This window comes from Stegostoma tigrinum, chromosome 4, assembly GCF_030684315.1.
Source record: "Stegostoma tigrinum isolate sSteTig4 chromosome 4, sSteTig4.hap1, whole genome shotgun sequence".
Lineage (NCBI taxonomy): Eukaryota > Metazoa > Chordata > Chondrichthyes > Orectolobiformes > Stegostomatidae > Stegostoma > Stegostoma tigrinum.
The window spans coordinates 40,716,708-40,738,943 of NC_081357.1; the positions used below are offsets into that span (position 1 = coordinate 40,716,708).

General features: G+C 40.5%; 1 protein-coding gene across 1 annotated transcript in view; it reads right to left on the reverse strand.

Moving 5' to 3' along the window:
• Positions 1-6,474: 6,474 nt before the first annotated feature.
• The window catches only part of ube2j1 (ubiquitin-conjugating enzyme E2, J1), a 39,795-nt gene continuing 24,033 nt past the window's right edge, over positions 6,475-22,236 (reverse strand). The window contains exons 7-8 of the mRNA XM_048530879.2: positions 21,166-21,306; positions 6,475-9,404 (exon numbers count right to left, since the gene is read on the reverse strand). Of these exons, the coding sequence (XP_048386836.1) occupies positions 9,123-9,404; positions 21,166-21,306 (423 nt within the window). The 3' untranslated portion in view covers positions 6,475-9,122. The remainder of the gene's footprint in view (positions 9,405-21,165; positions 21,307-22,236) is intronic.

Sequence of the window (22,236 nt, forward strand, 5' to 3'; positions counted from 1 at the left end):
CCGTGCCCAAACGCCGCTGAACAGACTTCAGCACAGGATCTGCTTCGTGATTGGCAAGTGACCGTCATCCATTCAGCCAGCAACCACGGCCTGGCGAGTTATCACAGCAAACTGCCATCTTCGACTGAGAGTGAATGGGACACAAGGGAAAAAAGCCAGCTACTTGCTGCATCATGCGCCTTACACCACCTCATTGTTATTTAAAATGACAGGCGTTTTGCGCCTTAGTAAGTGATAGAACTTACTGGCTATTGCCAAGGTAAAAGCTTTAAGTTTGCAGGCATGGGAAATAACAGATACACTGAAAGCAGCTGTTTCTACATTCAATGCATTTTTAGATATTTTCCTATCAACCTGTTCAGAGATGTTATCATATCAGAGAGGCTGCAGCTCTTCTTAGGGAAAGAGGAGAGCTTCTAGCAGTGTTCCAAAGCGTGAGGGGCCTGGAAGAAAGGAAAAAAAAAACAATTCCCATGGCTGGAAAGATCAGAGATTAACCATCTAAGGTGTATGCCAAAAGCAACATGAGGATTTTTGTTTTTAAATGCAGAACACGGTTAGGATTTTGAATGCTGAGAATCTAGTGAACAAAGAACAGCACAGCACAGGAACAGACCCAGTGACCCTCCAAGACTGCACTTTTACTTGACATCTTTCAAAACTAAAATCCTTTTGCCTCCTCGTGCTCTGTTCCCCCCATTCCCTGCCTATTTATTGTCAAGGTACCTCTGGAATGTTGCTATTATATCCACCCCCACCCCCTCTCTAGCGTCAAAGTCAAGACACTGATCACACTCTGTACAAAAAAAAAACTTGCCTCTCACATATCCTTTAACTTTTCCCCCTTTCACCTTATACCTATGTTCCCTTGTAAATGACATTTCTAACCTGAGAAAAAGACTGACTACCTATTCCTCTCATTATTTTGTAAAACTCTGTTAGGGCATTGCCCCACCTCAGCCTCTGACATTTAAGTGAAAACAATCTAAGTGTGTCCAGTTTCTCTTCATAGCTAATACCCTCCAAAACAAAGCAACATCCTGGTAAACCATTTCTGTACCTCTCCACAGGCTCAACATTTTTTCTGGTGGTATTGCAACCAGAGCTTTAGGCAATTTTCCAAATCTGGCCAAATTAAAGTTGCGTGCAGCTGCAAAATGACTTGTCAATTTTTTTTATACCCTATGTCTTAAAATGCTGAAGGCAAGCATGCCATACATCTTCTTGAGAACCATGTTCATTTGTGGGGTCACTTTCAGGGAACTGGTGTACAGGTCAACTAGACCCCTCTGTATGTTAATGATTCTAAAGGTTCTGCCATTTACTGTATACATCCCTGCTACATTAGACCTTCAAAAATGATCTTGCATTTATCCAGATTAAATTCCATCTGCCATTTCTCCACCCAAGTCTCCAGCCTATCTATATCCTGCCATACCCTCTGATAATCCTTATTATCCACAACTCCAACGTTTGTTATTTTCCCGCAACTTACTGATCAGACCTATGTTCTCCTCCAAATCATTTATATACATTAAAAACACCAGGGATCCCAGCACTGATCCCTGTGGAAAACCAACGGTCACAGATCTCCAGTCAGAAGACAACCTTCCATTACTACTATCTTCTTTGATGAAGCCAGTTGTGTATCCATCTTACTAGCTCAATGCTGATCCCATATGCCCTCACCGTTTGTATCAATCTGCGATGTGCGAACTTTTCAAAAGCCTTGCTAAAGTCTATGTAAACAATAACTACTGCTCTGTCCTCAAATCATCTTTGAGTTTTTTGAGGAAGTGACAATCATTTGAGAGATGTGACTTCCCCAACACAAAGTCATGTTACCTGTCATTAAGTTCATATTTTCCCCAAATGTGAATGAATCCTGTCCATTAGAATCTTCTCCAATAATATCCCTATCATTAACATAAAGCTCACCAGCCTGAAATTCATAGATAATCCCTGTTGCCCTTAAACAATGGAACAACATTAACAATTCTCCAGTCCTCTGGAACTTGGCCAATGACTAAACAGGATACAAATATTTCAGACAAGACTCCAACAATTTCCTCCCTTGCCTCCCTCAGTATTCTCGGATAGATCCCATCAGGTTCTGGGGACTTGTGTACCTTAATGCTTTTCAAAACACCCAACATCTTTTTTTTATATCAACCTGTCCTAGATTATAAAACATATCCCACTCTAGACTCACCATCCACTGCATCCTTCTCCTTGCAAGGTATTTGTTATGGACATCACCAATATCCTCCAGATCCATGTATAAATTTCCTCCTTGGTCTTTGAATGGACATATCTTTTCCCTAGTTACCCTTTTGCTCTTTATACATAAAAGCAGCTTTGGGATTTTCCATAATCCTGTTTGCCATGGTCAATTCATATACTTATTTAGGTCTCCTAACTATTTGTTTATGTTCTTTCCTGCTTTTTCATATTCCTTGAGGGCTGTTTTCAGTTTCCTAAGCCTTTCTTTCTCCTGCTTCCTTTTTCTGTATGACCAAGCTGCCAATCTTATCATTATGCAAGATTCCCAAATCTTGCCATCCTTTTCCTTCACTTGCGCAGGAACATGCTGATCCTGAACTCTGATTAACTGGCCTTTAAAAGATTACTACATGACAGATGGGAATCTACTCCCAAACAGCTGCCCCAATCCACATCTCCCAGTTCCTGCTTAATATTGTGCTAGCTTTCCCCAATTTAATACTTGCATTTGAGGACTACTCTTATCCTTAAAATTATTAGCAACTTAAAACTTACAGAATTGTTTACTGTTCCTGAAATACTTCCCCATTGAAACATCAATCCCAGATCTAGTATGGCTTCTTCCCTTGTTGGGCTATGCACACATTGCTTCAAGAAACCCTTCTGGACGGACCTAACAAAATCAACCCCAATCATTCCCCTATCCAAGCTGCTGGTGCTGAGTCCCAGTCAATACAGGGGATGGGGTGAATTAAAATCACCCATCACAAGAACCCTATTATGGTCACACATTTCCATAATCTGTCTGGATATCACATACTGGCTGTTAGGAGGCCTGAGGTACAATCCCATTATAGTGATTGTAACCTTCCTATTCCTGAGCTCTAAGCATATGGCCTCTCTGGATAAGCCCTCCAAGGCATTCTCCTTCAGTTTAGCTGAGATGAGATATTCCTGCTAATCATTAGCAGAATTCCCCATCTCTTTTGCAACTCTAGCTTGCCTGAACCATTTGAATCCTGGAACATTAAGCTGTCAGCCTTGTTCCTCTTGCAACCAAGTACCTCAAATAATATTGATAACGACAATATCATCATCATTACATTTACTAAACCAAGCTCCAAACTCATGTACCTTACTGGTCATACTCTTAAAAAGCAAAAGCACTTCAGACCGCCAGTCCCACTGTGTTAAGTATCCTTTCCCTGGCTGTTTTCCCTCTTCGGCTTACTGGCCTTAATCTCCAACTCTTCCTCAATCACTTCACTTGCTTTGGTTATCAACCACCACCAACACAAATTTAAACACTTCCAAGTGATATCTGCAAACTCCCTGTACAGATAATGGTGCCACTCTTTTAGGTGCAACCTGTCCTTCTTGTACAGGCCCCACATGCTGTGCAAGGCAAAGATCCACATGTCAAAAGCCCTACCTTCTCCAACTTTTTAAAAACACTTATTTAACCGTACTATCTTCTTATTCCAAGCCTCACTGGCACATGTAATCTTGGGATTGCTCCCTATGCCAACCTCAAAATGTCCTGCTTTTCAATTTACTAGCTAAATCCCTTATCTCTCTTAGCAGGATGTCATCACTCTTCCTGCCCAAGTCATTAGTACTAATGTGCACCATGACCTTGAGCTGCTCACCCACGCTTTTGAGAATATTCAGTGCCTGCTCAGAAACCTCCTTGATCCTGACACCCTGGAATGCCTTTTGCAGCTAACCGTGGTGCCATTGTTCTGGCTGCTTGGGGAGGGGGAGAGACAGGAGAGACACACACACACACACACACAGAGACAGACAGCGAGAGAGAGAGAGCGAGAGCGAGAGCGAGAGCGAGAGCGAGAGCGAGAGCGAGAGCGAGAGCGAGAGCGAGACACAGACAGAGACACACACAGAGACAGACAGCGAGAGAGCGAGAGCGAGAGAGAGCGAGAGAGCGAGAGACAGACAGACAGACACACACAGAGACAGACAGCGAGAGACACACACACACACACACACACACAGAGCGAGACAGAGAGAGCGAGAGCGAGAGCGAGAGCGAGAGACACAGACAGACAGCGAGAGAGAGAGAGAGACACACAGACAGAGCGAGACAGAGAGAGGGACAGAGAGACAGGAGACAGAGAGAGATAGAGAGAGAGAGAGCGCGAGACACAGACAGACACACACAGAGACAGACAGCGAGAGACACACACACACACACAGAGCGAGAGAGAGACACACAGACAGACAGCGAGAGAGAGAGAGAGAGAGAGACACAGACAGACACACACAGAGACAGACAGCGAGAGAGAGCGAGAGCGAGAGAGAGCGAGAGAGCGAGACACAGACAGACAGACACACAGAGACAGACAGCGAGAGACACACACACACACAGAGCGAGACAGAGAGACACAGACAGACACACACACAGAGCGAGACAGAGAGAGGGACAGAGAGACAGGAGACAGAGAGAGAGAGAGAGAGAGAGAGAGAGAGAGAGAGAGAGAGCGCGAGACACACAGAGAGAGAGAGACACACACACAGAGCGAGAGACACAGAGAGAGAGAGAGAGAGAGAGAGAGAGCGCGCGCGCAAGAGCGCGAGACACACACACACAGAGAGACACACAGAGAGAGACACACAGAGAGAGACACACAGAGAGAGACACACAGAGAGAGACACACAGAGAGAGACACACAGAGAGAGACACACAGAGAGAGACACACAGAGAGAGACACACAGAGAGAGACACACAGAGAGACAGAGGAAAAACAAAGAGAGAGAAAGGAGAAAGAGAGAATATTTTAAATCATCCGGCTCGATGTGAAAAGTATGGCTGCTGCATTTAATGCAAAACTGGATTATAACCGCAATTGATAGGGAACTTCCTGTGGATCATGCCAGCTTGCATCTTTGGAATATCAAGTGATCTCAAAGAAGGCTTACACATTACATAGGTTTCATGCTCACTGTGATCTACAGATTCAATTTTACTCTGGTGGCTAAAATTCTTACTGGTACAACGTTTTAATCTGGAGGTTAACGATCCCATCACTGATGAAGATACAGCCAGCTATTACAAATCAATAAATTAATCCAAGTTTTGTTAACTCAGAGGATACATGACTTAACAAACCATGAAGGGCTCAAACAATTGTAAGGTTCACATTTGGAGCGTTCCTAGTATCTTGACATTTATTGTATTAAATAATTCAAGTACTCACTTCCAAAACACAATGGAAAGCTACACATAATAACCACAACTTGAGCTAATCTCAAAGTGAAGCCAGGTATCAAGTTAATCACTTTCAGTAACATGAAATAACGCACCATCAACTGAACAAGTATCAATCTTAGCTCTGCTTTAATTATCAATAGCAAAAAACAAAACCCAACAGAATTATGCAAAGCTCAAAAGATCCTTCAATCATCAGACAGGACTCATCTAATATCATAAACTTTTAATAAATTGTTTTAAGATAAAAAGAAAAGTATTGAAAAAAGATCAGCAGGCTGGAAGCATCCGTGGAGAAAAGTGGTTAATGTTTCAAGTCATATATGACAAGCATTTTCATTTTACTGTATAATTCACTTCCAGTTCTCCTCCCAGAATGTATACAAAGAGGTTCAGTTCTTCTCTCGAATGGCATTTCCATTGATCTCTTTTACCTGTGTCACCCCTTTTGCTTTCTATTTCCCTCCTGGTACTTGATATCTACCAAGGCTGGCCTTCACAATTAAATTCCCTACCTCAGCTATTACCTGTGGTTCTGATATACACCAAGTATTTCCAAATGAAACTTCATCCTTTATATGCGTGGAATCCACCAATTATTACACATCTCCCAAGACAAAGAATGCTACTTGCACTGCTGTACTTGCCACATTCTGAAATTCATTAATTCGATGTCTTAAGATAGAGTATGTCATAGCTCCACAGGTACTACCAGATCTGAATATTTCCAGCATCTTTAATATTTTGCTTAAGAACAAAGATGAACAAGTCTGTGGGGATTTGAATACAAGAACAAGAACATGTATTTAACATGTTGGGAGAAGCCAATGAATGGACAAGCTAGCATGAAACTAACGTAGGTCAAATATAGGCAGTTTGGAAGAGCTCAAGTTTATGTAACATGGACAATGGAGCTTCAAAACATTTGCATGCATGTTTTGCATTATAAATTACAAGTATGCCCAAAGCAATGAGAAAATGTTATTGCAAAAAAAAATGACAAACTATAACAGGAATTCCAAATATAGGTTGCCACAAGATTTTTTTATTAATGACTCAAATCTAAGCAGATTACAAGGTTTTTAAAATTTCTTCTTTAGGATCTGCTCTAGTAATGCTCTCGTGATGCTCTCCTGCGCTTAATGACCTCAACAGAGAGGTCAATCAAGAATCAACTTTAGAATACAGATAACAGAACACCTTGAAAGTACAAGGAGTATCAGTTTCACTGATGGAAAATATCAAGGTACTGTTTTCACAATCCTAAAGAGGACTGAGTGCTATTTCAGAGAGTTGCAGTATACAGATTGCATCTTTTAAATCTATTGCTTCCACTACAAATGTTATTTATTAAAATCAATTAAAACACCATACATTTATTTTATTACAATAAACCTAGGATTTTAACATGCAGTTTTTGCAAGTGACATGTAAGGCAAAGAGGCCTCTAATGATTAAATATAAACACAAGCATGTAATTGCTGAACATATATTGATGAATGAATACCAGTGCTGAGAAGTGGTCAACAATTTTAATGGAAACTAACATGCTAACTTCATTGTTCTAACTTCACCTGCAGCATGTATATATTTAATATTTTATCTTGATTGTGTAAATGGAATGGATCTCAAACAGAATAAAACTGAAGGCTTTGCTTCTGAAAAAATCTAACATGAACTACTGTACACAAGATCATACCGCATAGAAGTTGGTCATTTGTGCGCTCTGTGGCCACCTTTTCAAAAGTTATTTATCTACATACCTGCTCTTTCCTTATTGCTCTGCAATAATTGTTTTTTAAAAAAGTGTTCATGAAAGTACTCATTACAAACAAGAATATTATGTAAGTCAAGTAGATAGTTAACTGTTTTCCATTTTAAACCTAAGAGATAAGATGTTTGCTAACTATTTTGTTACTTGCAACTGCAATTCATTTACCCAGGGCATTTTTGATAAAACACAATGAAAAAAAAATGCAGTTTTTGTGCAATGACAGAAAACCGAAAGCAAGCAAGTTTAAACATGGCAAACTGGATTTATATTAAACACCACTTATTTTACTGTTGTATCTTGCATTGGCAAATGAGTTTATTAAATATACGTGATATTAAGGAAGTATTCTATTTTAGAGATTTTCCATTGGTGCACTGTAGCAATGTGTTTCTAATACCATGCGAAAGGAACTTTTGAACAAATATACTTGGTACATATTCAAGATGCCAGACTGAAATGGCAACCTTTCTTTAGAAACCAAAAGTAAGGTTATTTTTGTCATATAAATTTCAGGCTTTTCATCAATTATTCACACTTAATATCAATGTCTGAGAAAGTGACGAGAGTAACCGCAGAATGTTTGCATTGTTCCCTTAACTGTAAAGTGCAATAGCTCTGCTTGTGCCAAGTACTCTGGGTCCACAAAAATCAATGTGAGAGCACAAAAAGATAGAATATTAAACAAACATTCATGTATGAGAGTTTGTTCTCATGGTTTATATTTGAAACTGAATTTTACATTGACATAAATCATTGGGCAATCAAAAAGATTCCTGCCTACTTAACTAAGCAGACAATATTTACTCATTCACGAAGATCTGATTGTTTAAAAATAAAACAAGTAATATCCTGCACATGAAAATTAAAAACATCATTGTACAAATTTCAATGGAAAGTTCAATTTTATACATACATTACCATCAACTCTTATGTGACAGTGTTCAGAGCTCAGTTAAGGAAAATTAACAAGCAGGAGTACTGGAGAAACAGGGTCTTTCTTTTTACTTGCCGGAAGATCCCATATTTAATTAATTTGTCCAACTTGGAAGAAAAATTCTTCAAGGAACTTTAATTACTCAATCCAAAGCCAATAACAACCACCTTTGTTGTTAACTCTTGTTACAAATATGGTTCCTTTGACTTCATGCAGAAACTACAAATAAATATTTATTGGTTGTGGATTTTATCAATTCTCTTGGATCTTCACATTCCAAGATGATTTGCACATTTAAAATTTAATTTTGGGTGCATGTTCCAGTAACAGGAAATCTTGTACCATGAAACTAGTAAGATATCTCAGCCTACAACAACACCACATAGCAATATTGAAAATTAATCTTTTGGATTTTAGATCTGCTGCAGACAGTTAAAGATCCTGACTATGTATTCAAATTCTGATGAAATATCTAGAGATGTTGCACTTTCTGACAGGGTTAAGGCAATCGTTTGTATGTAAAAACAGGGCTCATTTCAGAGGATAAAATTGCATACAACACCACTAGCACTCAGGTTATGAGCCAAATGAACTTTGCAATGGTCCACAGAAATTTTCCAGTAAACAGATTATCAGCACCCTCAGAATTACTGACATTGTTGAACAGCATGGCCTCAACTAAAAAACAACTGACTTCTACGGAAGATAAATTGAATTTAACAAGAGTTTGATCAAAAACATTCCTGAACGGGTTCCCTGCAGTGTCAAAGTTTGTAAAATGCCACTGATTATTACCCCAAGGATCATAATTACACTCAAGTTTTGCATCATGTATTACTTTAAATTTCCCCTTGTGCATGGGTCATTCAAAGCCTCTGCAAATCCTGGCCAGTAAAATGGGGATTGATGTTAAAATACATATGACATAATAAATCCAGTTTATGGCTATGCAAAGTAAATGATCATTACAATTCATAGTCAAATCTGTATTCATTTGACATGTAAATCCTTCGGAAGATTAGCGCAGCCAGTGCCAATGTCAGGATGACAATTAGGACAGTGGATCCAATTTGACTGGCATTTGCTGGTCGACGGACTTGAGTGTATGATTGTGAAATTGGGCGCCTTGCTTGCTGCTGAGCACGTCGCTGCTGTTGAGTACGTCGCTGCCGAGGACTTAAACTTGTAGTATTTGGTCTGCTTTGTGGCGGTTCCTGAGGCCCAATAGAAGAGTCATCTACACCAGTCTATAAAAGAATAATACAAATATTATAGAAAGTAGTTTTCAGGGGTATCCAGTTTAAAATGATCAAACAAAAATATTCATCGAGCAAGTAAACCATGCATCTTCCACTATTTCTGCACAACTAACTTACAAAGCATATTGCATGTGAATGCATCCTTGCTAAATTTTAGACTATTCTTCAGTGATGAAATGTAAAATTGTATTGAATCTACAGTAAAGAAACAAGCTTATCACCATATCCAAGTTAAACAATGTTTCATTTGAACTTTGCCCTTCTTTAACCCAATGAGTGCCCTATTCTCTTCCTGTCTATTTATCTATAAAAGGGCATTTAAATTATTGGCCTTAAATTATAGTGGTAGTAAAAACTGCATTCTCGCCCCATCAGGCAAATACATGTTCTTTGAAGTTCCCAAGTGGTTCAATACAAGGAAGCAATTAAATATGTTTCAGAGATAGTAGGAACTGCAGATGCTGGAGAATCTGCAATAACAAGGTGTAGAGCTGGATGAACGCAACAGGCCAAGCAGCAGGAGCAGGACAGCTGATGTTTTGGGTCAAGATCCTTCTTCAGAAGAAGGGCCCGAAATGTCAGCTTACCTGCTCCTCTGCTGCTGCTTGGCCTGCTGTGTTCATCCAGCTCTACACCTTGTTATCTCAAGCAATTAAATATGTTCCCCACAACATGGAAAATGCGCCCCCAAAAAAAACTCTATTTAAAAAAAATTTAGATTACAACTTGGAATTTGTTTTTCTAGAGAAAAAGACTCTGTTCAGCCTTTCAATTCTCCTAAATAGTGTAATCATCTGGAATCATCTTTGTAAACCTTTGTTCCATCCCCTTCTTGGGGTGTAAAAGCCCTTGTCATAATTTGCTGGCCAACACTCTACATGGCACTCCAAATGTGGTACAACCATGATATACAGGTTTAAAATAATTCTCTCAATTTTATTCTTTAGCATTACACCCTAATCCATATTTTGCATTTTTAAACAGCCCTTTTGTTATAAAAAAGTAATCTACGTATTGATACAAAAGGGCTGGAGGAAAAATAATCTTAAGTAATAAGATTTTTTTGCAATTTTTAAAATGGTGATATCTAATGCCACATCTCCCAGAATTAAATAACAACTTCAAAACTAACATGGAAAAAAAACCACTCAACAGTCCATGACTAGTGCCATTATCATAGCATAAAACTTGAATTTTGCTGAAATAGACATTTTGTTCAAGCTTTTCATCCTCCACTCATTTCACAGAAGTACCAACTCAAGGAGACAACCAACTTTTATACTGTTGATTTGTAGGCAAGTGGATTCAGACTAGTATGGGTGTTGCCATTGAGAAACACTCATTTTTATTCAGCAATATTGCTAGATTTCATCGCAAATTAGTGCCTTCTTTCACTTGTACAAATAGTGAAACACATTCAATGGCAAAAAGGTGACAGAACAGAAAGCAAATATCACTCTTACCCATTACAGCAATGCAACGACAGCCCCGTTCCATTTGATGTTATCTTAAAAATTCTTGCTTAAAAAGGTAAAGATGGCTGTGTTTTCAATTATGCTTAATAGCGTTGATTTCTATTTTTGTGAAAGGGAATAATGTGCTGCAGAACCTTTCATCTCACTCCCTATAGTGATTCCTAATTACCACACTGGAGCTCCCTCCTCATTACAGGGTGGCACATTTTTGTGCCTTCCACATTCCTCATTCCCCATGAAGTCACGCCATTCTAGAGGATTAAATGTTCGGGATACTTAAATGGTGAAAATATCCTTCGGAAGGGGTGTGTGAGGAAAATTAAAATTGCTGCATTTGATGTTGGAATTATTCGATTATGAAGGCATAAAATACTAACTGAAAATCAAGTAAAAACAAACATTCAAGAGCTGAAAAAGAATCTTGTCATGTGTGTCTGATACAATTTAGCTTGTCTCCTCTTTCACTGAAGATGGGTTAGATGGAACCAAGTTCAATCTGTTTTCACAAAAACAATGTCCAGGCTATCATTCTGAACCACAGTTTATTTTGTATTTTGACCACAATTTAAATGCAAATTCAAGTGGAAGAGCCCTCCAGGCCAACCCATCTTGGCCAAGTTGCAGATTTTCAGAAAGACGTTTTTATATAAACATTTGATCCACTAAATAATTACAGTTTGGCATATCAATAATAGAGAACTTACTATGAATGTCATACAGTAACTCTGATTTAATCATTCATTAAGCAAATGCAAAATATTCTAATTGTCATTATAGTTATTTTATGAATTTAGAATATTAAATATGGAGATTCAGTGGTCTGCAATCATGATAAAGGCATGAATTTTTTAGGTTAAAGTTGCTTTAATTTGGTTCATAAACAAGCTGTACGGTAATGTGAAACAGCCATTTTAGGGAAAACATTCAGGTAAAAAGTTCAGAAGTCATTATTTATTTAAAAAAAGCCAATTGAATGGGCTGATTTAACTCCTACCCTGAAAACTGCACAATGAGTAAGCCACAAAATATATCAAAAATATCCTTTTGTGGTATAAGCAGCCTGTACAGGATACAATAGCTGTTGTATGAAATAATTGTATTCCTGCAGATAAGAGATCCTTAAATCAGAATGGTACAATTTTTAAAAAAGTCAAGCAAATTAGCAAAATATGACAAATCTAAAGCTACTGCAGCCAATATTCAGGTGAGGGGATTTTAGACTAGTCCAGAAAATGGCAAAATACTGTTTCTGAAATTAGCATTAAAGCTAGATGGAAGTGTAAAAAGCCAAAAGCATTAAGAATATTCTCAACAGTGTTGGTCTCCTTATTTAAGTAACGATACTTCATTGGAGGCAGTTCAGAGAAGGCTCACTACGAGGATCCACGGTAAGGAGGAATCATCTTGTAAGCAAAGACTGGGGCTCAAGAAGAATGAGAAGTGACTGAATTGAAACATACTATTCTTAAGAGGCTTGACAGGATATACACTGTCAGAAAGTTTCCCTTCTTGGGACAGACTAGGATCAGAGGGCATAGTCTCTGAATAGAAGGGATGCCAATTTAAGGCTGACATGAGAAATTTCTTTCAGAAGGCTCCATGCCTTTGGAAATCCTTACCAGAGAGCAGTGGGGACAGAATTCTTGTGCATATTTAAGGCCAAGATTGACAGATTCTGTGAACAGTTGGAGAATCAAGCGTAACCGGGAGAATGTGGAAATGTGGACTAATGTCAGTTCAGCCATGATTGTACAGAAATAGTGAAGGCTCGTGGGGCCAAACAGCATACTCTCTGCAGCTACACTGGCACGACCCCCCACGTCTTCCTCTGCTACATCAATGACTGTATCGGCGCCACCTCGGGCTGCTACAAGGAGATCGAACAGTTCAAATTTTCTAACACTTTCCACCCAGACCATATTGGATACCTCTCCCCCCTTCCTGGACCCGTCGCCATCTCTGGTGACCACCTCAAAACTGATAACTATTTCAAGCCCAGTGACTCCCACAGATACCTAGACTACACTTGCTCTCACCCACCTTCCCACAAGAATCTGATCCCCCTACTCCTAATGCCTCCATTTCCACTACATCTGCTCCCAAGATGAGGCAACCCACTTCCAGACTTTCTCGATGTCCTCATATTTCAAGGACTGCATCTCTTGCGTTTCCTGCATTTTTGCCCACACACCTCCTCCCTGCAATAAAAACAAAGACAAAGACAGAATTCCTCTTGCCCTCATGTGTCACCCCACTAACCACTGAATTCAACATCATTCTCTGCCACCTGCAATCTGACCTCACAAAGGATATGTTTCTTTCCCTTTATCTGCCTTCCACAGGGACTGCGCTCTCCACGACTTCCTTGCCCGCTCCACCCTCATTGGCCTCAACACCTTTCCCTGCAACCGCAGGTGCTACACCTGCCCCCACACCTACCCCCTCACCTCCATCCCAGGCCACAAAAAACCTTCCACATCAGACAGATGTTCACCTGCACATCCGCTAATGGGGTTTATTGCATCCGCTGTTCCCAATGTGGCCTCCTCTACATTGGCGAGACCAAGCGGAGGCTCAGAGACCACTTTGTAGAGCGCCTGTGCTCGGTTCATGACGAACGACATATTTTCCATTTGCGAATTACTTCAACTTCCCGTCCCACTGTCTGGACAACATGGCGATCTTAGGTGTCGTCCTCCAGTGTCACGATGGCAGCACCCGGAAACTGGAGGAGCAGTGCCTTATATGCCACCTTGGGAGCATACAACCCAAATGGTCTTAATGAGGACTTTACTAGCTGCAAAATCTCCCCATTCCTGACCTCAGCCCAAGACCAACCCTCCCTCTCATCTCCACCTCCTTGACCTGTCCATCTCTCCCATCTATCTGCTCCTCCCACCTCACTGAACAATTCCCACTACTACATACTTTCAACTATCACAACCCCATCTACCTTCCCCAGTCACCGACCCACCCCCCCGCCGTATACATTTCAGAGCGCCCTCCCCCACCCCATTTCTGAAGAAGGGTCCCAACCCAAAATGTCAGCTTTCCTGCTCCTCTGATGCTACCTGGCCTGCTGTGTTCCTCCAGCTCCACACTTCTCTCAGACTCCAGCATTGGCAGTTCTTACTGTCTGAGCCTACTTCTTTATCCATTTATTTATTGTGGCCTTATGAAGAGGTCAGAATGGGAACTTGAATTGAAGAAATAAAGCATAGAGATCAGGGTTACACTTGTGGATAAAAGGGTTGTTTTGCTAAAATAAATCACAATTTCCACACTGTCAAGAGCAGACACAGCAAACTAGTTTTCAAAAAGCACATTGAAATGCTGCTTTCTATGTAGAAGGAACTCTCAGCCTGGAAGATACAGAATAGATGAGGTATCTCGGTAAATCATGCAGGAGTGCAAAGACAAAAGCTAATAATCAAGAAGAGAGGGAGCAAATTGTCAGGAACACAGTCGGGAAGAGATGAATGTGTCTAATTTGGAGATCACAGTACAAGTGGCACAAAACAACTGGGCAAAATGTCAAAAAAGGTGCTCAGTTGGTCTGGATCTGTTGATTGTGGGACTGGGAAGGAAGGAGTGGGGATTGGAACAGAAGCTTAGCAAATTGGTTAATCTAGAATCCTTGGTCCATCACACAAACCACAAATAAAGAAAAAAATTACAAGAAAAGGACATTTCAAAAAATTTGAAGCAAAACTTGTAACTACAGAAAAAGTACAAGAATCTAGACAGAAGATGGATTTGTGACAAAAATTTACATAACTTTGTCATTTATATAAGTGATTTGGATGTGAACATATGAAGTATGGTTAGTAAGTTTGCAGATGACACCAAAATTGGTGGTGTAGTGGACAGTGAAGGTTACTTCCGAGTACAGCAGATAGGCCAGTGGGGTGAGGAGTGGCAGATGGAGTTTAATTTAGACAAACATGAGGTGCTGCATTTTGGAAAGGCAAATCAGGGCAGGACTTCATGTGAAGGACCTGGGGAGTGTTGCTGAACAAAGAACTTGGATTGCAGGTTCATTATTCCTTGAAAGTGGAGTCACAAGTAGAGCATTTAGTAGGCTCGCCTTTATTAGTCGGTGCATTGAGTATAGGAGTTCGGATGTCAGGTTGTTGCCGCACAGAACACTAGTTAGGTCACTTTTGGAGTACTGCATTCAATTCTGGTCTCCCTGCTATAGGAAGGACGTTGTGAAACTAGAAAAGGGTTCAGAAAAGATTTACAAGGATGTTGCCAAGGTTGGTGGGTTTGAGCTTCAGGGAGAGGTTGACTAGGCTGGGGCTTTTATTTCCCTGGAGCATTGAGACTGATGGGTGACCTTATAGATGTTTATAAAATCATGAGGAGCATAGATACAGTGAATAGCCAATGGGTTTTTTCTCCAAGGTAGAGAAGCTCAAAACCAGGGGGCATAAGTTTAAGGTGAGAGGGGTTAGATTTAAAAAGGGACCTAATGGGCAATGTTTTCATGCAGAGGGTGGTACACCTGTGGAATGAACTGCCAGAGGTGGGTACAATTACAACGTTTTAAAAGGCACCTGGATGGGAACGCAAATAGAAAGGCTTGAGAGAGATAGGAGCCAAATGCTTGTCAATGGGAATAGATCAGTGCAGGCAAGTTGGACTGAAGGATTGGTTTCAGTGCTGTATAACTCAATGGCTATGAACGTAGTAAGCATATGAAGTTTAGGGTGGGAAGCGAAGTATTAAAATTGGATCATCTTAAAAAGGTAATGGATAAATCAGATTTAAAAGGTAGTGAATGAAAACTTGAGAATCAGAGCAATTGCAAGGGGAATTATCAAGGCAGCTAACACAAAAGACAGTTGAAAAACCTTAGACAAGTCTGGGCCTTTCATATTGGGCTTTCACAGTTTTGAAAAATTAAGGCAACATTTTTAACCAGTTGTGGTCTGGAAATTTGCACAAACTACACACTTGCACAAAGGTTTCTTAACTGTTCTGAACATTCCTTTTCTAGGAGAGGTTATTCTTACATAGAAGACTTGACTGATGTCCTTTCAGCTGGAAAGCTTTCCCATCACTTGATTTTTCCAAATTAAAAATCAACCCTTCATAATTCTAATGGTAAAAACAATCTCCACAATTTAAACTTCCATTATCCCTCCAGGGTGCCTCCATTTATCTGCTTTCTGGCACATACTGGTGTAAAGTCATGGTTCTGAAAAGATACATCCAGTTAATTATTCAAACTTTCCACAAAAAGACACCAACACCCATATGCCATTTGCTTGAAATCCAAACTCAAAATATTCACACACCTTGCATCGCTGCTGGCCTTGCCAGCTATGCCAACATTTCATTAACAAGGAATAAAACAGTAAACTTATTACAAATAGTGTGGTTTCAAAGGTCGAAACAAGTGTTCCACGTAAATGACTGATTCATGTCACTGCATTAAGGAGTTATAACTGGGCACTTAGCAAGTCTCAATGTAATCAGGAAGCAGTTCACCAGTAGGGTAAATCATGTTTAACCAGTAGAGATCTTTGAAGGAGTAAATGCACTGCAGGTAAAGGGGAGCTTGTAGATGTACGGTACTTGGATTTGTAAAAAGGCATTTGACAAGGTGCCAAGAAGTAGGGGTCATGGTGTTGGTCTACAAGCATGTTATAAGCATCCTGGCATGGATACAAATTGACTAGCTCACAGCAAGATCATGCATAAACAAGTCCTTTTCTGATTGGCAGAATATGACTATTAGAATCCCACAAGGATCTAAGCTGGGCCCGCTTTTCCTCCAACATATATCAGGACGTGAACAAAGGGAACAAAGCCACGGCAATTACCTTTGTGTTATCTGCAAAGCTCAGCAGACAAGTGTGTTGTGAAGAGAACATATGGAAGACAGACTGATTTAGATAGGTTCAGTGATTGTGGGGAAAAAACCTATGTCAATGTATAACATGGGAAAACGTGAAGTGATTTAGTTAGGCAGGGAGATTTAAACAGTACAGTAGTATCTAAATAAGAGAACAACTGTAACATTCCGAGATGTGGAGGGATCTAGGTAGTCTAGTGCAGGAGTTAAGAAGTTAGTACACAGGTAGAACTAGTAATTAAAAAGGCTGTTCATGTTCAAACACTGCCTATGCTTCAGTTGTACAGGGCATGAGAGAGGCCACATCTGAACCAGTGTGTAGTTTTGGTCTATTTAAGGAACAAGGTAAATATGTTGAAGCATTTCAGAGGTGGTTTACTTGATTTAGACATGGAATGAGCAAATTTGACAGACTGGGCTGGTTTCCACTGGAGTTCAAAAGAGACTTGATCTGAAGTATAAAATACCTCAATAGTCTTGCTGAGGAGATGGCAAGAACATTCCCTTGAGGGAGAGTCCAGAGCTAGAAGGCACTGTTTAAAAGTTAGGGTTCACCTTTTTAGGTCAGAGATGAGGAGATTCTTCTGAGGGTTGTGCGACTTTGTACCTCTACCTTGGGAAGAGGAGGAGGATGGTCATTGCGCATTTTTAAAGCGGAGGAAATCGATTCCCCTGCCTCAGGAAATGGGCACATGGAATTCAAAATAAGCAGATTGACTATGATCTTATTGCATGTCAGAGCAGGCTCAAAGACTGAATGCCTTCTTCTGCTCTTAATTTCATAAGGTATTCTTGTGTCAGAGTCATGGAGTCATATGGCATGGAAACAGACCATTTTGTCTGACCAGTCCACACTGACTATGTTCCCAAACTAACTAGTCCCTACCTGCCTGCACTCAGCCTATGTCCTGCCAAACTTTTACTAATGAACTTATCAAGATGCCTATTAAACATTGTAACGACACCTGCATCTACCACTTCCTCAGGCAGTTCATTTCACAAAGGAATTGCTGAATTAAAAAGTTGTCCCTCATGTCGCTTTTAAATCTTCCTCCTGTCACCTTAAAAACACACCACCTAGTTTTGAACTCTCCCATCTGAGGGAAAAACCCTTGTCAGTCACCTATGCCCTTTTATAAACCGCGATAAAGGTCGGCCCTCAACGTCCTAGGCTCCAGTGAGAACAGTACCAGACTTACGAGTCTATTTTTATATCTCAAACCCTCTATTCCCAGCAACATCCTGGTAAAGTTTTTTGAACCCTCTGTTTAATAACAGCCTTCCTATAAACAGAGCAACCGACACTTGCAGTCAGTACTCCAGAAAAGGCCTCAAATTGTCATATACAACCTCAACATGACATCTCAACTCCTCTATTCAAATGGTCTCAGCAATGAAGTCAGGAGTGTTAAACACACTTAACTACCCTGTCTACTTGTGACGTAAATTTCAAAACATCTATCCTCACCCTCAAGGATGTAAAATTAACAAACAAATGACAACTGAAAAAGGAAAACAATAACGAGAGAGATAATAACTGGAATTTTTGAATGTTAACATAGGGTTTAATTGGGGAATAAAAAAGGCATTGCAACATGTTATTACATTAACATTTCCTGTTACATCCACATGCTAGAAAAACAGATCAAGTTAACAAGAATATAGTTTTTTATTTTCATTACTCAGCTCACCAGAAATAGGACAAAAATTCTGTGCGATGTATAAGCGAACAAATGAAAAAGTACATCAGGAACAGGCTCTTCAGCCCTCCAAGCCTGTGCCAACCATCATACCCTAATAACCTAAAATGCCAAATTTGTTTTTTGCCAATCCGTATCCCTCTATTCCCTCCTTATTCATGTACCCATCTAGATGCCTCTTAAATGTCTTCAATGTGCCCACTTCCACCACCTCTTCTGGTACTGCATTCCAGGCTGCTACCATTCGCTGCATGAAAAACATTCCTTGCACGGCTCCCTTAAAAACTTTCTGAATCTGTGCCACAACCCTAGGGAAAAAGCCTCTGGCTATCCACTCTGCTCATAATTTTGTACACCTGTCAGGTTTCCTCTCAGCTACCATCTTTCCAGTGAAAACAATCCTAGTCTTTTTTAACCTTTCCGCATAGCCAATGCCCTGGAGACCAGGCAACATCCTGGTGAACCTTCTCTATACTGTCTCTAAAGTTTCCACATCCTTCTAGTAGTGTGGTGACCAAAACTGCACATAAAACTCCAAGTGTGGCCTGACGAGTGTTTTATATAACTGCAACATGTTTTGCCCACTCTTGTACTCCACACCCCGGGCGATGCAGAGAAGCATGCCATATGCCTTCTTAAAATCACCTTGGCCACCTGTGTTGCCACTTTCAAGGAACCGTGGATCTGCATGCCCAGATCTGTCTGAATGTTAGTGTTCCTAAGGGTTCTGCCATTTACAATATAACTCTTACTTAAATTTGATCCTCCAAAATACATCACTTCACATTTGTCTGGATTAAACTCCATCTGCCATTTCTATGCCAAAGTCACCAACCTATCTCTATCCTGTTGTATCCTTTCAATCATTGGCACTATCAGCAACTCCAGTCTTCATGCTATCAGCAAACTTGAACACCCACATTTTCCTCCAGATCATTTATATACTACAAACAAAGGACTTAAGACTGACCCCTGTGGAACACCACACTAGTTACCCGTCTCCATTCTGAAAAACATCCTTCCATCACTACCCTGTTTTCTATGACACAGCCAGTTTTCTACCTAGCCAGGCCACCCCCAATCCCTTGTGATTTTAGTTTTTGTACCAACGTGCCACGTGGAACTTTATCAAATACCTTACTGAAGTCTATACAAACTACATAGACAACCCTTCCCTCATCAATTATCCTCATTGAATTTTTTGAAGAGGTAATCAGGTTGGTGAGACATGACTTTCTCCAGACAACACCATGCTGCCCGTCACTAACCGGTCGATTTTCCTCAAAGTGCATTGATCTTGCCCCCTCAGTCTCTCCAAGAGCTTCCACACCAGACATCAAACTCATCAGCCTACAGTTTCCTATATTATTCTTGCATCCCTTCATAAACAAGGGAATAACAATCACTAATCTGCAGTCCTCTGGAACTTCACTCGTGGGTCAACAAGGATATGACGATATCTGCCAATGCACCAGTTATTTCTTCTCTAGCCTCGGAGTAACCTGGGCTAGATCCTATCTGGTTCTGGGGACTTGTCTATCTTACTGCAATTTAGGATTCCCAAAACTCCCTATTTCAGTATGTTGATTATATCTGAATAATCTAGAGAATGAGTATTTACACTCATCCCTGTCTTCAATATTAATCATGTCCTTCTCCTTGGTGAAAACCGACAAAGCGCTTATTCAGGATCTCCCCCACTTCCTGTAGCTTGATGTACAACTTCCCTCTTTTGTCTTTGAGTGGGCCTACTCCTTCCCTGGTTACCCTCTTTCTCCTAACAAATGCATAAAAAGCCTTGGGATCCTCCTTGACCCTGTTTGTTAAAGGCATTTCCTGGCCCCTTTCTGTCTTCCCAGTTGCACATTTAAGTTCCTTCCTAATTCCTCTATACTCTTCCAGGGCTTTGTCAGTTTGTAAGTGCCTAGATTTGTCACATACTTGCCTTTTCCTTTTGACTAACCTTACAATTTCCCTTGTCATCCACAGTTCCAGAATCCTGCCATTTCTATCCTTTAGTTTTGCAGGGACATGCATGCCCTGCACTTTAGTCAATTGGTCCTTAAAAAGCCTCCCACATGCCAGAGGTAGATTTGTCCTCAAATAACTGCTTCCAATCCACATTCTTCAGTTCCTGTCTAATTTGGATGTAACTGTCTCTTGACCAATTATGCACCCTCATCCGAGGGCCACTTGTGTCCTTTTGCATGACTACTCAAAATCTTATGGAGTTATGGTCACTTAAGCCTAAAACGCTCTCCTACTGAAACATCAATCACCTGTCCTGGATCATTCCCTAGGACCAAGTTTAATGGCTTCCACTCTGGTTGGTTTGTCACCATAGTGCCTCAAAAAGCTCTCCTGGACACAACTAACAAATTGCTCTCCATCCAAGCATCTGGCTCTAAAGGGACTCCCAGTCAACAAGAGGAAAAAGTTGAAGTCACCCACCACAACTACCCTGCTCTTTTCACTTTTCCAGTCGTGACTGCTTAGCTGGTCCAGTCTACTGTGGGCTATTAGGAGGTCAATAGAAAACCCTCAACATTGTGATTGCACCCTTCCTATTCCTGAGCTCCACCCATAATGCCTCAATGCAAGATCCCTCCAATGTGTCCTCCCTCAACACAGCTGTGATGTAAACAGATCTGTTCCATCAAAAATTTAACTAAAGGCAAGGATACAAGGAAAAGATGAATTAGTTTACAGACCTCTCTCATAGCTTCAATTTCTGGATTGTTTTCAGTGAGTAGAAGGTGATCAGAATCTTGAGTGTCTTGGTTTACGATTTTTATAGGTGTTGGTGCTGGAGAAGGTTCAGCAGCAGTGCTGGCAGCAGAACCTGTCTCTGCCTAATAACAAAACAAGTTATACATTTGAAAACATTAGATTGGCTCAATTATTAGCAGTCTTTGTTTCTCATTCAAGAAATATGGCTAGAAATGCATCAAAGGATTTCAATACAAACTACATGCCAACACTTCAACTCTAATGCTATCTTTTAGATGAGACATAAGACCAAAGCTTTGTTGCTCAAACTCAAATCAGAACACCCTGCAACATTTTCCTTTCAATTAGTTACAAAACTGAAGGCCATCTCTGCTTTTCGAATCTTGTGACATGCAATTTGCTGTCAGGCTGTCAACATAATAGCAACTATACTCCAAAAGCAATTATTTTGATGTGAACTGTATGAAATAACTAGGGTACATTAGACACGGCACGGCGGCTCAGTGGTTAGTACTACAGCCTCTCAGAGCCAGGGACCCAGGTTCGATTCCAGCCTCAGGCGACTGTCTGTGTGGAGTTTGCACATTCTCCCTGTGTCTGCGTGCGTTTCCTCCAGGTAGACCTCTTTCCTCCCACATCCAAACACGTGCAGGCTGGGTGGATCGGCCATGCTAAATTGCCCATAGTACTCAGGGGTGTGGGTTGTGGGGGAGTGGGTCCAGGTGGGATGCTTTGGGGGCGGTGTGGACTCGTTGGGCCAGGGGGTCCTGTTCCCACACCTGTAAGGAATCGAATATGAAATGAATGAAAAATGAATGAAAAATGAATGAAAAATGAATGAAAAATGAATGAAAAATGAATGAAAAATGAATGAAAAATGAATGAAAAATGAATGAAAAATGAATGAAAAATGAATGAAAAATGAATTTTCCATCACCAAGGTGAATTATTGCACAATAAGATTTAAGAAAAGCAAATTTAGAGCGTGTCACACAATTTTCCCAGAATATACAAGCCCTGCATTTGTTCAGAGGATGAGCCAAACACAGGTA